At 43.1% G+C, this 17,608-nt stretch overlaps 1 protein-coding gene across 3 annotated transcripts in view; it reads left to right on the forward strand.

The window, feature by feature from the left end:
* The window catches only part of zufsp (zinc finger containing ubiquitin peptidase 1), a 72,385-nt gene extending 54,777 nt beyond the window's left edge, over positions 1–17,608 (forward strand). For all 3 annotated transcript variants that reach the window (XM_073485881.1, XM_073485879.1, XM_073485880.1), the window contains 5 exons: positions 130–318; positions 4,924–5,089; positions 7,207–7,367; positions 15,419–15,639; positions 17,481–17,608. In XM_073485881.1, coding sequence (XP_073341982.1) covers positions 130–318; positions 4,924–5,089; positions 7,207–7,367; positions 15,419–15,639; positions 17,481–17,528 — 785 coding nt within the window. In that variant the 3' untranslated portion in view covers positions 17,529–17,608. The remainder of the gene's footprint in view (positions 1–129; positions 319–4,923; positions 5,090–7,206; positions 7,368–15,418; positions 15,640–17,480) is intronic.

Consider the following 17,608-nt stretch of genomic DNA (forward strand, 5'->3'; position numbering starts at 1 on the left):
GATGGCTACCTGCTCTGTTGGTAGTAGAACTGGTCCAATGTGATGTGTTCTGGTTGAACTGTGTTCAGCTGAGTGACACTGCTGAGCTGCTCATCTTGTTGGACTCACTCTGTTCCCCTCTGTTTGTAGGTGTGGTCAGAGCCTTGTACGAGTACTACCAGACCGAGCGCAGAGACTGTGTCCATGTGTGGCTGAGTGCTGATACTGACCACTACTGTTCGTCAGCGGGGGATAAAGGCTGGGGCTGTGGATACAGGAACATCCAGATGCTCCTCTCATCCCTGCACAGAACAGACACATATGCTCCCATCCTGCAAGGTGTGCGTTCACACTACATAACATGTGATCAGCACTCTTTGTTTTATAAGTCTGAAGTCATTTTGTGAACGTTGAAAGTGGTAATTGAGAGAAAATAATTGTATTGTTTATCAGGATTCATAATTTTGTATTAGTATTTTTATCATGATCATGGAAATTGCTACAAATTGTTGCATCAAATCAAAAACATTAAATTGTTCTCTCTCAAAGATTCTAGACACCTAAATATGATCCATGCATTAGTCCCTGAGAAATTTACAATAATGTCAAAAAACAATGTTGTAGAAAGTGAAAAAAAAAATGTTATTGCTCCAAAAATGAATGTGGTTTATTCTTGGCTGAGATCCGTCCTCTATTTAGGTTTGGCAGAAATCTGTTCAGTAGTTTTTGTGTAATCCTGCAGAAAAACCAACAAAACAACCAACTAATCAACTACAAACGGACACAGAGAAAACATGACCTCTTGGTGGATGTAACAGATCTCAAAAAGTGAAGCTTCTTACTGAAGTGTTGCTGAAGTATACTAGAAATGAAAAGCTCTCTCTCTAACAGAGATGTTCACACGTCTTTTTTTGCAAGTCCAAGTCAAGTCTGAAGTCTTTGGTCACGAGTCCAAGTCAAGTTTCAAGTCTTTGTGGGGTGAGACTTGGTCAAGTCTCAAGTCTTTGGTCACGAGTCCAAGTCAAGTCTCAAGTCTCTGTGTGTGCAACTTAAGTGCGACTCGTGTCCGAGTCGCAAACTCGAGTCCCCATCTCTGCTCTCTAATATGAGCTTCTTTCATATAAACTGCTGGTTTTCTGTGCAGCGGAGGTTCTTTTGTGGTTTTGCTGTAATGTTTTTGATTTTTGGTAAAATGCCATTGTTGATGATTGTGGACGGAGCAGTATGTAGAGCTGGGAAGCAGGAAGAGCTGTTGATTTTTACCCATTTTAAATTTCATTTTCATCTAATATCCTCTATGTTGGTCAACACAGGCACACAGGAGTGTCCTCGCTACATCAACACTGGGCCAGTTACTGAATTTACTTTAAAGATGAGTTGGTCCTGTTGAATCATAAAAGGTCAAAGGTTAAAGACAAAGTTGCAAAAATAAACTGAGCTGAAGTCCTTTTTAAGCTCCAGAAGAGAAACACATACAAAACAGCCTCTCAGTCTCTCAGCCTGAGGAGTGAAGTTGCTCTGTAGTCTGGTGCTACGACAGCGGATACTTCTGTGTCTGTTGTCAGACGGCAGCAGGTTGAATGGACCTCTGGTGGGCTGATATATTTATTATATTATATGTCTGGATGATATTACTCATCAAAATCTAATATGTATCAAATTCAACGTCAAAGTCAGCGTCAGCTTAATTGTCAAAACCATATGTACAGTACACAGGAGTTGAAATTGCAGTGCTCTCTAAGGCCCATGGTGTAACATTAATATAATAATAATAAAAAGAAAAAAAGGGGAATAAATAATTAAAAATGCTGATTTTTGTATATAGTACAATGGACAATACTATACAAAACAATACAATACAATGTCAGTACAATAGCTGCAGGCTGGTTGTGGTGGTAAATGGTAAAAAGGTAAAAGTGCAAGTGCAAGAGTCCAGTTCTACAAGGTGGCTAGTGCGGCCCTGAGTTGGTAGTGTGTGTTGTTTGACAGTTCCTGGGAATAACAGGGTTCGGTGTGTATGTGTGTGAGTGGCTTCAGGGTGTGGGTTCAAGATGTTTGAGGGGGAGATGGAGGAGGTCAGAGACCAGAGTTCGTGTGTGCGGGGGGTGGGAGGAGGAGGGGGGGCAGTGCAGGGAGAGAGTTCAGCTTCCTGACAGCCTGATGGATGAAGCTGTCTTTCAGTCTGCTGGTCCTGGCCTGGAGGCTCCACAGTCTCCTTCCGAATGGCAGCAGACTGAAGAGGCTGTGAGACAGGTGGGTGGGATCACCTACAATGCAGAGGGCTTTCTACAACGTGGCTAGTGCGGCCCTGAGTTGGTAGTGTGTGTTGTTTGACAGTTCCTGGGAATGACAGGGTTCGGTGTGTATGTGTGTGAGTGGCGTCAGGGGGTGGGTTCAAGATGTTTGAGGGGGAGATGGAGGAGGTCAGAGACCAGAGTTCGTGTGTGCGGGGGGGGGGAGGAGGAGGGGGGGCAGTGCAGGGAGAGAGTTCAGCTTCCTGACAGCCTGATGGATGAAGCTGTCTTTCAGTCAGCTGGTCCTGGCCTGGAGGCTCCGCAGTCTCCTTCCAGATGGCAGCAGACTGAAGAGGCTGTGAGACGGGTGGGTGGGATCGCCTACAATACGGAGGGCTTTGCGGCTGAGGCGGGTGTTGTAGATATCCTGGAGGGAGGGGAGAGAGACACCAACAATCCTCTCAGCTGCTCACACTACAAGCTGTAGTTTCTCGCGGTGGGACACGGTGCAGGTGCCGTACCACACAGTGATGCAGCTTGTCAGAATGCTCTCAATGGTGCCTCTGTAGAATGTGCACAGGATGGGGGCTGGGGCTCTGGCTCTTCTCAGCTTGCGGAGGAAGTAGAGGCACTGTTGGGCTTTACTGGCCAGTGATGCGGTGTTATTGGTCCAAGAGAGGTCTTCTGAGATGTGCACACCCAGGAACCCGGTGCTGCTCACCCTCTCCACAGCAGCCCGGTTGATGGTCAGCGGAGTGTGCTGGGTGTGCGCTCTCCTGAAGTCCACAACAATCTCCTTTGTCTTCTCCACATTCAGAGAGAGATTGTTGTCCTTGCACCACATGGCCAGGCGGCTCACCTCGCTCCTGTAGGTTGTCTCATCATCATTGCTGATGAGACCCACTACAGTCGTGTCGTCCGCAAACTTGATGAAGAGGTTGGAGCTGTGTGATGGAGTGCAGTCGTGGGTTAGCAGAGTGAAGAGAAGGGGGCTCAGCACACATCCTTGGGGGGCCCCTGTGTTTAGAGTGATGGTGCTGGAGATGTTGCTGCCAGCTCGTACTGCCTGAGGCCTTCCTGTCAGGAAGTCCAGCAACCAGTTGCACAGCGAGGTGTTAATCCCCAGCTGGTCCAGTTTGTAAATCAGCTGCTGGGGGATGATTGTATTGAATGCTGAGCTGAAGACTATGAACAGCATTCTGACATATGCGTTCCTAGTCTCCAGATGAGTGAGGGATGGGTGGAGGGCAGTTGAGGTGGCATCATCGGTCGAGCGATTTGACTGATGTGCAAACTGGAACGGGTCCAAGGAAGGGGGAAGAGCAGACTTGATATGCTGCATGACTAGCCATTCGAAGCACTTCATGAGGATGGGAGTGAGTGTGACCGGACTGTAGTCATTGAAGCAGGAGGGAGTCGACTTCTTCGGGACTGGAATGATGGTGGCGGCTTTGAGGCACGTGGGGACAACAGCCTGACTCAGTGAGGTGTTGAAGATGTCTGTGCAGACATCTGTGAGTTCCTCCGCAGTCTCTCAGCACGCGACTAGGGATGTTGTCTGGACCCGGAGCTTTGCGTGCATTGATCCAGCTGAGGGATATCCTCACGCTGACCGGGGACAGTGTCAGCACCTGGTCGCCGGGAGGGGGTGGGGTCTTCTGTGCAGGAGTGCTGCTGTATGTCTCAAAATGAGCGAAGAAGTCATTCAGCTCGTTCAGCAGAGAGATTGGAGCTGTCAGAGGTCTGTGGTGGTGGTTTATAGCCCGTGATGGTCTGTATCCCTTGCCAAGAGGTTGTTCAGACCTGATATTAACATCCGTCCTGACTGAAATGATCACAAGTGAACACCTCTAAGATGCATTGAGGACACATTGGAGATCTGATCATTTTACAGTGATATCGAGGTTTATAAGGAACCAATTTAAATGCACAATGTCATGAATATAGAACAGTGAAGCCATCAGCCATTAGCAGTAACTTCATATTAACATTTAAATTTAAACATTTAAATGTTCCTTTCTTTAAGTTTAATTGCAGCCTGATTATTTGTAGTAGTGTCATAAAATAAGAATCTTTTAAATTGTATCTCTTTTAATCTTCTTATTGGACTTCTTCCATACAGAGGATGTTCTGAGTGCTCTGACTGAGCCACCGGTACTGACTGAATTTATGAAAGCACCATACTAATATCCATACAATGGCCACTTTTAATCATTAACCCATGTCTGTATAGTTAACTGTGTGTGAGCTGCTAGCATACATGTCATCGGCCAGCCTGAGGAAATGAGAGATGAGCCTGGCTCTCTGTGTATGAATGTGATGCACTCTCACTATATGTTTCTGCTCATACGTCTTAAAAACCTGTTGGACTTGTGGCAGAGACCGTGTCTGCACTGACTCTAGAGAAGTTTAGACTCCAGACCTTTGACCACACCATGATCAGAGCAGGGTCTCTGAGAGAGGAGCCCTGCCGACAGACAACAGGCTCATGAGACATGGATTAGATACATCAATACATCAGTTCCAATACTGACAGCAGCAGCCAATAAAAACAATGAGTAGATTTTTTAACCTCTTTTTATTTAAGTCAAAGAGGATATACATAGCGTAAAATGTAAACACAAACCAAAGTCTGATTTGACACAGAATGACCTGCACATGTGCATAATTCACTTAGTTCCATTGACTTGACGCTCTCCATCTCCTCCAGAGAAGGCAGTGCCTAACATCACTCAGATGCAGAGTATGATCGAGGGGGCTTGGAAAGAAGGACTGGATCCGCAAGGTGCATCTCACTTCAACCAGCGGCTACAAGGAACACGGGCCTGGATCGGAGCCACAGAGATCTTCACCCTCCTCACCTCTCTGGGAATCAGGTGAGCGCTGTACTTTGTTTTATTCCGGTGCCACAGCACACAGTGTCGGGCTTCATGTAACATGATGAGTCAAACAATAAGAATCATTGACATGACTCATCATACGAGGGGTTCACTCAGTTTCAGACTTGTTTTCTGTCTTATTTATCTGTCATCCAACATTCAACAATCAAAGTTTACCAAAGCATTTTCTAAAGCACCTCTGAATGAGGGCTGCAGCCAACGTCTATTTTCAGACTTGATAAGTGTTCTCAGTGTTTTTGTGCATTTGCAAAGCCATTTTTTATTAGTTTGAGCCCTGCAGTGTTAGCAGTCTCCCTCTTCTTTACCTTTTGTTCGCACATTGCTACATTTATCGCACTAGCTCCAGTGTGAAACCAGCTGCAGGGATGTGTTTTGTAGAGGGAGCCACTTTAGGATATTGCACCATTGTGCCACTAGTGTTCAAAGAACCACAGGTTTTCTTTAACTGATCGATTATTCGTTTGTGACGGATCAGGCTGAAACAGATCACACACGCTCACAGTTTTGGGTCATGGATCAGATCATTTTTCTGAGCAGCAAAAAGAAAAAAAGGTTAAATTAATTTTACAATGTGCTTCTTTGGCTCTGATAAAGCTGTTTCTCTCTGCCTGTCTGTACTCACTGCCAGAGATGTATTAGAAGTGTTTATATTTAATGTAATGTCTGGCTCAACGTCCCACCCACAGCGCTTCTGATTACATGTCACACATTTGAGTCAAACTGCACTGACAGCCACTGAGCACAGAGACACTGCAGCTGGGAGTGGAGCTGTGTATTGAACTGTGTGTTGAACTGTGTTTAAGGGAAGGCAGCAGATATGGATCACATTAACCTCATGATGTACCTCTCTGATGACAAGCATACTCAGGTTCCCAGTGACACCATTAAAAATGCTCGAAGCCACAGCCAATGGGCTTTCATTCAGTCATCTGTCTGTTTCTTCCCTGCAACTCTGCAGCCACATGTAGTTTTAGATTGAATTATGACTTTAAACAATAACAGACTGTATTTCGCAACTTATCTGCATTTCACATTTGTACTGAATGGTGGGGCAGCACAGGTCACAATCAACACTGTTACACTGCTGATAACAAGTGTCCTTTCTAAGTCTTAATATGAATTGCTTACAGCCCAGTCGGTTCAATTTATTTGCAACTATTTTGATATCATATTGTCATATCTTTGCAGTCGTTTTTCAAATATTTCGTATTTACAGCCTCTCAATCGTGAGTATTTACTGTATTTCTCTTTAGTTGAGTTTTTTTAGTCTTTGGAGCCTGGATCAGTTTCAATGCAATACTTTTTTCTGCCACTGGAAATAAAATGAATAAATGAGACTCTGTTGGAAAAAGTACAAAATATTTTGAATATGGAGAGCTAAAGAGCAATGAAATATTGGAAATGCAAAAATAAGTACAAAACATAGTCGGTCATTCTTTTTCAGTATAGACTCAACAAAATTATTAATGTTAAAACATTTTTGTTTTGGCTCCAAGTAGATTATCTGAGACTTTCTCTGTACACAAAGGTTATCCTTCAGTTGAACTCTGTCAGTGAGCACTTATCTTGTGTGCAGTTCCACATGTGGTCTCTGTGAGGCCAGTTGGATGTCGGTCCCCCAAACAACACTGGAGATGGTTTACAGAGGTGAAAGTGTCCTGCAGCCATCATGACCACTGCACGCTCCCTCAAAAGCTGCAAGTTTTAATCAGGCTGTTCATGGAAAATAAACAACAACTATAAAGTCTCTGTGCAGCACACTGGTTGCATTATCTGTAACTGTGTTTAACTGCAAAGTCCCTATTAAATAAAATGAACTCAGTCTACACCTGTGTCATTGTGTTGTGTGTTCAAACAGCCTTTTATCAACACACATCTGTGCACTAATCCTGCTGTTCAGTCAGCATCTTGATCAGAAAACATTTGTGCTTAAAATCTGAGAGAAATATTGTTTTATGCGCACAAAGAAAGTCTGAGATCTTTAAACTCAACTCAAGAGAAATGGGGGCCACTTTTCTTTATGGATATTCATCTCATGCTGGTCTCATCTTAGTGGTCACACTGAGTAAGGCTCGTCCTGTTTGTGTTTTCAGCGCCCGCATCATTGACTTCCACCAGCCGACGGGCCCAGGTGACACCCACCCGCGGCTCTTTGACTGGGTGAAGCAGTACTTCTGTCAGTCCAACAGGAGTAGCAGGGTGCCCCCCAGACTGATCCACACCCAACTGCCCCCGCTGTACCTGCAGCACCAAGGTACATAGCAACACCACCTGCCGTGTTACTTCAATACACATGATGTAGCTGCTGCTGTACAGAACCAATGAGCCAGGAGTTTCTTTTACTGGAGGACTGCTTCAGGCCTGAGCTGAACTGTTCACACATCTAATTGGATAGGAACAGATCTGCAGCCTCTTTCACAGGCCTGGTCATCTCAGTGTAGTTTCGTTTTGTACAACAGTGTGGAGACTGGAACAAGCCGTCCCTGCAGACTAACATGAAGCTCAGAAGACAGCCCAGTCCTCTCATTACCGAACTATTAAAGACTTTTGAAGTCTAAATACAGGGAATGTTATTACATGACTGAGTAATGCTGCCACTTCACACTCTTATGTCATTAATGATATAAGGCTACGCTCACACTACAGGACCTTTTGAAATCCTGACTGACTCTGTGACTGTGTGTTGAATCACACACATCAGGAGAATCCCACTATGGGGTTCCATTTGTGCCAAAAATATGTCGCCATGTGCACTGTCTATGTCTACTGAACGTGTGAGAAGACATTCGTCTATGTCTATTAAACGTTGAACTGTCCTTGTGTCATTTGACTTTGTCATTACATCGTGTCGTCATGATGTGTCATTTGACAAAGTGTTGTTATGATGTGTGTTATGATGTGTTGTTTGACAGTGTCATTATGATGTGTGTCATGGTGTGTTGTCTTGATGTGTAGTTTGGCAATGTCGTTATAACGTATTGTTTGACAGTGTCTTTACGTCGTTACTACGTGTCGTTACTACGTGTCGTTATTACGTGTCGTTACTACGTGTCGTTACTACGTGTCGTTACTACGTGTCGTTACTACGTGTCGTTACTACGTGTCGCTACTACGTGTCGTCTTGATGTGTCGTTGCTATGTTTCGTCTTGATGTGTCGTTACTATGTGTCGTTTGACAACATCGTTGCTATGCGTCTTTACTATGTGTCGTTACTACGTGTCGTCTTGATGTGTCGTTTGACAACGTCGTTGCTATGCGTCGTCTAACAACGTCGTTATGCCTGGCTACCGCGGTAGCACCGGGCGCCCCTTTCCCGGCTTACCCTTTGCGGTCGGCGGAGGGAACCTCCCAGCAGAGCTGTACCACTTCAGTATTGTCCCCTAACACTAATTTATTTTTCATGCATCATAGCCTACTAACAAGAACAATCTGAATAAAAGTCAAAATATAGAAGTATATACTTTATATAAAAGTATTATATAAACAATAATACCAATAAAGATTAGTCTGAGTGATCAGAATTTATTTAAATGTTACAATACAGTAATGCAGTAAAATAATAATCAAGGGGCATAATTGTTAATCACTGCTTTCAGTCTAATCAATATTTTTGTTATTTGTATTACTTTTGAAATGAAATGGTATCTTTAAACCCAACTACATTTAGGTGCTCAGTAAACTTTGAAGTTCAGTGGACACTCCTTAATGCAACAAGCCACAAACTGTGTTTATTGCCAGAATTGGGACTTTTCTTGGAGGGCATTGTTGCAATGGACACTGGTGAAAGTTTGGCCCTGTGTAATTTTGTGTGAAAGCAGTGATTAAAGTGCGTGTAAAGCAGCAAAAAATTTGTGTTACGAGTTTGTCACACCACAGTAACATATATCATTGACCACTGAGCCAAATTTGAAAGATTAAAAAAATCGCTAAGTATATAAAATTAGGTCTCAAAATCATGGAAAAACAAGCACTTCTCTCTGCGGTGAAACGCTGGAGGCGTGTCAGTTAGAGGCGCTGGAACCACGCCCACACGCGGGAGGGGAGCCACCTCTGTGTACTGCACAAGGACGTAGCCTACTGAGCTGACATCACGAGTAGACCTTTTATAGATACGTGGTTCTCACAGAACAGAAAGGTGCCAAACATATATCATCTTCTAGAATACGATGCATTACTATTGATTTAACTATACAAAAGCATGTTGTTGTTAAAAATGGGCAGATTCATGCAACAGTGATAGTAATCCAAAACACCATCTATATAATATTGAAACGCTAACATTTTACAGCAATGAGTACTCTTACTTTCCATACTTCTTTCATACAGTTACATTTCTGATAGTTATTTTCATCAGTTGTGAGGGATAATACCAGCGGTGGAGTAGCTTTAGTTTTGAAATAACTGAATCATGTATGCTGCATGCGCACAGAAAATGATAACTCACAAATATTGACTTCGCCTAAGCTAGCTGTGATGGTGGCAGCCGCTGTCGGCGGGACGGAGAGGGTCGGTGGCGGCCACATAATGCCGGCGGCTGTGATGGTGGCAGCCGCTGTCGGCGGGATGGAGAGGGTCGGTGGCGGGCACATAATGCCGGTGGCCGTCATGGTGGCACTTGCTGTCGGCGGGACGGGAGGATGCAAGCCGGGGACGGAAAGGATCGGTTCGGCCCCACTGACCAGCATCAACGGACTCTTCAGAAATCCAGACTTTACCTGGTGATAGTTACTGTAACTACCGGGGGTAAAGTGGACACTGCAGAGACGGGTGTTGGTGGTGATTGTGAACTCTCCACAGTAGCTCCTCTTGACAAATTGAACCACCGTTTCCTTACGTTGTCGTCGGTAGAAAACTTAAATAAGCCAACTGAGCCGTTACACTGCACACTGTGGCATCCAGGAAAGATGCACGAGCGACGTGGAGGAGACATGACTGGTTAGCTGACTGGTTGACTGGTTAGCTAGCTGCAAACTATCGTAAGCGATGCTAATGCACTGAACGTATTTATACCGCTTCTGCAGCAGGGCGGGGTTTATGCTAATTAACACGGCTATGATTTCTGACCTGCCCATTAAATCCTGAACACAGAAATTTTGAAACACAGTTTGGAAGCCTAGCTCCACAATTAAATTCTAAATGGTTGAATGGCTTTTTACATGTTTTAAGGAAATACATTTATGACCTATTTAATGTGTTTAGAAGAAAATGGCTGAATTTGCTTTACACAGACTTTAACAATTATGCCCCTTGATTACTATTTTACTGCATTACTGTATTGTAACATTTAAATAAATTCTGATCACTCTGACTAATCTTTATTGTTATTATTGTTTATATAATACTTTTATATAAAGTATATACTATATATTTTGACTTTTATTCAGATTGTTCTTGTTAAGTAGGCTATGATGCATGAAAAATAAATTAGTGTTAGGGGACAATACTGAAGTGGTACAGCTCTGCTGGGAGGTTCCCTCCGCCGACTGCAAAAGGTAAGCCGGGAAAGGGGCGCCCGGTGCCACCGCGATAGCCAGGCATAACGACGTTGTCAGACGACGCATAGCAACAACGTTGTTAAACGACACGTAGTAACGACACGTAGTAACGACACGTAGTAACGACGCGTAGTAACGACGCGTAGTAACGACGCGTAGTAACGACGCGTAGTAACGACGCGTAGTAAAGACGCGTAGTAACGACACGTAGTAACAACACGTAGTAAAGACACGTAGTAACGACACGTAGTAACGACACGTAGTAATGACACGTAGTAATGATGCATAGCAACGACACATCAAGACGACACGTAGTAACGACACGTAGTAACGACACGTAGTAACGACACGTAGTAACGACACGTAGTAACAATGTAAAGACACTGTCAAACAACACGTTATAACGACATTGCCAAACTACACATCAAGACAACACACCATGACACACATCAAAATGACACTTTGTCAAATGACACATCATAACGACACAGTGTACTGACAAAGTTAAGTGACACAAGGACAGTTCAACGTTTAATAGACATAGACAAATGTCTTCTCACATGTTCAGTACACATAGACAGTGCGCATGGCGACATATTTTTGGCACAAATGGAACCCCATAAAATGGAACCCCATACCATCTACACTGCACGTCTACACTTCACGTCAACACATCTGCACGTCTACACTACACATCTACACGTCTACACTACATGTCTACGCATCTACACTACACGTCTACACATCTACACAACACGTCTACACTACACATCTACATGTCTACACATCTACACTACACATCTACACTACACATCTACACTATACATCTACACATCTACACTACACGTCTACACTACACGTCTACACATCTACACTGTGTACACTACACGTCTACACATCTACACTATACATCTACACTACATGTCTACACATCTACACTATACATCTACACTACATGACTACACGTCTACACATCTACACTACACATCTACACATCTACACTACACGTCTACACATCTACACTACACATCTACACTACATGTCTACACATCTACACTACACGTCTACACTACACGTCTACACATCTACACATCTACACTATACATCTACACTACATGTCTACACGTCTACACTATACATCTACACTACATGACTACATGTCTACACATCTACACTACACGTCTACACATCTACACATCTACTGTACACTACACATCTACATGTCTACAAATCTACACATCTATACATCTACACTACACGTCTAGACTACATGTCTATACGTCTACACATCTACACTTCACGTCTACACATCTACACTACACGTCTACACATCTACACATCTACACTACACATCTACACATCTACACTACACGTCTATACATCTACACTACACGTTTACACATCTATACATCTACACTACACGTCTATTCGCTATACGTCTACACTACACTACATGTCTATACGTCTACATGTCTATGTCTACACATCTACACTTCACATCTACACATTTACATTACACGTCTACACTACACGTCTACACATCTACACTACACGTCTACACATCTACACTACATGACTACACGTCTACACATCTACACTACACGTCTACACATCTACACGTCTACACATCTACACTACACGTCTACACATCTACACTACACGTCTACATGTCTACACTACACGTCTACACATCTACACTACACATCTGCACATCTACACATCTTCACTACACGTCTACACATCTACACATCTACACTACACATCTGCACATCTACACTACACGTCTACATGTCTACACATCTACACTACACGTCTACACTGCAAGTCTACACATCTACACTACATGTCTACACATCTACACTACATATCTACACTACATGTCTACACATCTACACTACACGTCTACACATCTACACTACACGTCTACATGTCTACACATCTACACTACGCGTCTACATGTCTACACTACACGTCTACACATCTACACTACACATCTGCACATCTACACATCTACACTACACGTCTACATGTCTACACTACACGTCTACACATCTACACTACACGTCTACATGTCTACACTACACGTCTACACATCTACACTACACATCTGCACATCTACACATCTACACTACACGTCTACACGTCTACACATCTACACTACACATCTGCACATCTACACATCTACACTACACTGCTACACATCTACACATCTACACTACACATCTGCACATCTACACTCGCGTCTACATGTCTACACATCTACACTACACGTCTATACTGCACGTCTACACATCTACACTACACGTCTACATGTCTACACATCTACACTACACATCTACACTACACGTCTACACATCTACACTACATGTCTACACGTCTGCACTACACATCTACACATCTACACTACACGTCTACACGTCTACACTACACGTCTACACATCTACACTACATGTCTACACGTCTGCACTACACATCTACACATCTACACTACACGTCTACACTACACTACACATCTATTCGCTATACGTCTACACTACACTACATGTCCATACGTCTACATGTCTACGTCTACACATCTACACTTCACGTCTACACATCTACACTACACGTCTACATGTCTACACATCTACACATCTACACTACACGTCTACACGTCTACACTACACGTCTACACTACACTACACATCTATTCGCTATACGTCTACACTACACTACATGTCCATACGTCTACATGTCTACGTCTACACATCTACACTTCACGTCTACACATCTACACTACACGTCTACATGTCTACACATCTACACTACACGTCTACACTACACGTCTACACATCTACACTACACGTCTACATGTCTACACATCTACACTACACGTCTACATGTCTACACATCTACACTACACGTCTACATGTCTACACATCTACGCTACACATCTACACTACACGTCTACACATCTACACTATACGTCTACACATCTACACTACATGTCTACACATCTACGCTACACATCTACACTACACGTCTACACATCTACACTATACGTCTACACATCTACACTACATGTCTACACCACACGTCTACACATCTACACTACACATCCACACTACACGTCTACACATCTACACATCTAAACGTCTACACAACATGTCTACACATCTACACATGTACACTACACGTCTACACATCTACAGTACACGTCTACACATCCACACTACACATCTACACTACAGGTCTACACATCTACACTACACGTCTACACATCTACACAACACATCTACACATCTTCAGTATACGTCTACACATCTACACTACACGTCTACACATGTACACTACACGACTACATGTCTACACGTCCACAAGTCCACACGTCCACACATCAGGGTATTATCAGATTATGGTCCAGAGGGAGCAAGGCAGCAGCTCATGTGGTGTCAGATGTAAACAGAAGACATAAGTCTCATGATAAAATGTCTGGCTGTCTATTCTTCAATGAGATTTTATGACCTGTCAACAGTAGTATGCTAGCTAACATTAGGCTCAAGGGCTCAGGTTGTTTACCACCACAGCTTCTCCGTGTTATCTCTCTCATTGGCTGTTGTGAAAGACATAATGACAATTGCGGCTGTCCAGATTTTGAATCCTGGACATCAAACACACATTTAATATTTATCGTAGTGGCCCAGATGAGTCCAGATCAGTTCAGGAGGTTAAAGGTTGGATCAGTACACCCCTCACATTAACAGATAATCTGGGCCGACTTTCAGGACCGACCCAGCTCTCCGCCCAGATTTCTCCTCTGATTGTCTAGAGAGCCAAATCTGTGTTCAATCTGCCTGATGCTCCTGTAGCCAGTCAGACTCAGCATGTTTGAGGAGCATTTCTTTATATCATTGTGTTAAAAGTTATTATTAAAAGTCATCAGATAGCAGAGTGGAATCCTGTAAATTAGCAGATTTTCGAGCAGAGTTTGAGTTTGAAAATATCAAAATGATTACATGTTCTGAAACACAAGATAGATATATTGACAAATTCAAGTAGCCCGTTCTGACCGAACCAGACTCTAACCCTTGAGGTGACTAGAAGGAGAAGAAGGAGAGAGGAACCAACTTAGTGAGGAATGTGGTGTATTTATGACAGAAGATGAGGATGCAACCAACAATATCACAGCCTCCCCCTCTCTTTGACTGCCATTTTGTATGGACAAGTGTGAGGGCCAGGGGTGAGGGAAAAAATGAGAGGAGGAAGTTTTTTTTTTCATTGTGTACTTACAGAAAAAAATAAGCTGAATTGTCCAGTTTCGTGAATAAAGTCCAAATGTGGAGAATAAGAAGAAAGTAAACTCTTCTGGTCCATCAGGTCCAGTGAGGGGAGCAACCGACAGCTGTGCGAGCTGCTTGAGCCCCAGGTCTCTGCCATTACTACATCGTTGGAGTGTAATGTTGTGTGTGTGCTGTAACAAAGTCCTCATACTGACAGCTACACTGTGTTAATGAGCTAAAACAGAAAACATGTCTTTGCTACTAAAGCTGGTTCTGAAGAACAGTTTCACCTGTTCTTCTACACAAGGCATTTTGTTGAGGCAGCTGTTTGATGTCGTCTCAAAAGGTCGACTTTAACCTTGAAATGTCGACTTCTCAAGAACCGACACTTCAACTGTTATCTCGGAGTGCATGATGAAAGAAAAACCTCCTCCTCTCATTTTTTTCTCACCCCTGGCCCTAATACTCTTCCATAATTTTGTTATCCCACCTTGAAGCGTTCTGTTGGAGCATTATTGTCCAGTGCTGCTTGCTCTGTGTGCTCCTGCAGGTCACAGCAGCTCTATAGTGGGCTTAGAGCAGAAGAAGAACGGGAGCCTGTGTCTCCTGCTTCTGGACCCTGGCTCTTCAGTGTCAGACACCAGGAAGCTGCTGAGCAGGGACACCGTCTCCACAGCCGTCCGCCACATCAGGAAGTTCCCTGGCAGCCTGAAGCACAAACAGTACCAGGTGGTGGTGGTACATGGTGTGCTGTCTGCCCAGGAGAAACAGGTGAGCCGGCCTGAACACAGACGTGTGTGGCCTGAACAGATTCTTTGCTTTACTCTGTGGACTGATCAAGAGTCAGCTCCAGCCTTTGAGGTCAGATCAAATCAATTTTATTAATACAGCCCAAAAGCACAATCACATCGCCTCAGTGGGTTTTACAATCTGTACAGTGAACAACGTCCTCTGTTCTTAGACCCTCAAACTGAGTGAGGAAAAACTTCACATATTGAGAAAAAAACCCTTTTAACAGGGACAAAAAAAAAAAAGATGTTAAAAACCTCATGAAGAGCCACAGAGGAGGATCCTCTCCCAGGACGGACAGACATGTAATAGATGTCACATGTACAGAAAAGAACAACAAAATCACAATTTACAAGTTGCATTGACAGAATATCTGATACAATATTATATAATATATGTAAAGTGTGTGGATCAAGGAGACGACTGAGCAGGACAAGACATCACCAAATGGAGCCTGAGCCACAAGACCTCCTGTCACTGTGGTGACCTGGAAGAGGACACACAAGATAATTAACAGTAAAACAGAAAAGATCAGAGTAAAGAGGCATCACATTTGACAGAAGTACAGATACAGTGGCAAGAAAAAGTATGTGAACCTTTTGGAATTTCATTGTTTTCTGAATAAATTGTCATAAAATGTGATCTGATCTCCATCTAAGTCAAGGGTATTGACAAACATAATGTGTCTAAAATAATAAAACAAAAAAATTCTGATCTTTCATGTCTTTATTGAACACACTCATTCAACATTCAAAATGGCAGTGGAAAAAGTAAGTGAACCCTTAGAATTAATAACGGGTTGACACCCCCCCTCGGCAGCAATACCCTCAACCATGCACTTCTTGTAGCTGTGGATCAGACCTGCACATCGTTGAGGAGGAATTTTAGCCCATTCTTCCTGGCAGAACTGCTTTAGCTCTGTCATGTTCTTTGGACGTCTCATGTGTATGGCCCTCTCCAATGATGCCTTCAAATCTTTGGCTGTCATTTGGGGTTGTTTCTTTACCTCATTGATGAGTCTTTGTTGTGCTCTTGCTGTCATTTTGACTGGGTGCCCACTTCTTGGTAGAGTAGCAATAGTCCCAAAGTGTCTCCATTTGTAGACTGTTTGCCTAACTGTAGACTGGTGAATTTCTCAAGTCTTTGAAATAACTTTGTAACCCTTGCCAGCTTTATGTAAATCAACAATTCTTGATCGTAGATCCTCTGAAAGCTCTTTTTGGCGAGGCATGGCTCACATAAGCGTGTTCTTCTTGTGCAGAGCAAACTCCAAAAGTTTGAGGGGTTTTTATCAGACAAAGTAGCTGTAGTCCACACCTCCAAACTTATTATCTTAACGAGACTCCAGGTGTGCTAATACCTGACTCCAATTAGCTTTTTTGAGGTCATTAACTCAAGGGTTCACATACTTTTTCCACAAGCACTATGAGGTTTTTTTTGGTTGTTCTCAATAAAGACATGAAAGATCAAAAAAATGTTGTGTTATTATTTTAGACACATTATATTTGTCAATACCCTTGACTTAGATGAAGATCAGATCACATGTTATGACAAATTTGTTCAGAAAACCATGAAATTCCAAAAGGTTCACATACTTTTTCTTGCCACTGTATAAGGAGATAGTGAAACAGAGGAGACAGAGGTCTTCCAGTTTAAGTTAATTTTGACTGAATGTGTTCCTCACTGTGAAACTATCCCACTAACCAGACAAACACCCTGCTGGCTTATTGACTGAAGACATTGTTTGAAGTGTGAAGCGTGCAGACTGTGAACAAACTGCTCTCCATCTGTGACCAGCTGACTTTGTCATTTGATTTTTACAGAACAGCATCATGAACTCCAGGACATTACGTGCTGAAAGGATCCCATGAACACTTCTGTTTCCCTCTGCTTGTTTTTACTGTGAACTCACATCAGGAGCTATTTAATAAAGTTTTTGTTCAAAAAACGA

Source organism: Pagrus major, chromosome 17 (genome assembly GCF_040436345.1).
Source record: "Pagrus major chromosome 17, Pma_NU_1.0".
Classification (NCBI taxonomy): Eukaryota; Metazoa; Chordata; class Actinopteri; order Spariformes; family Sparidae; genus Pagrus; species Pagrus major.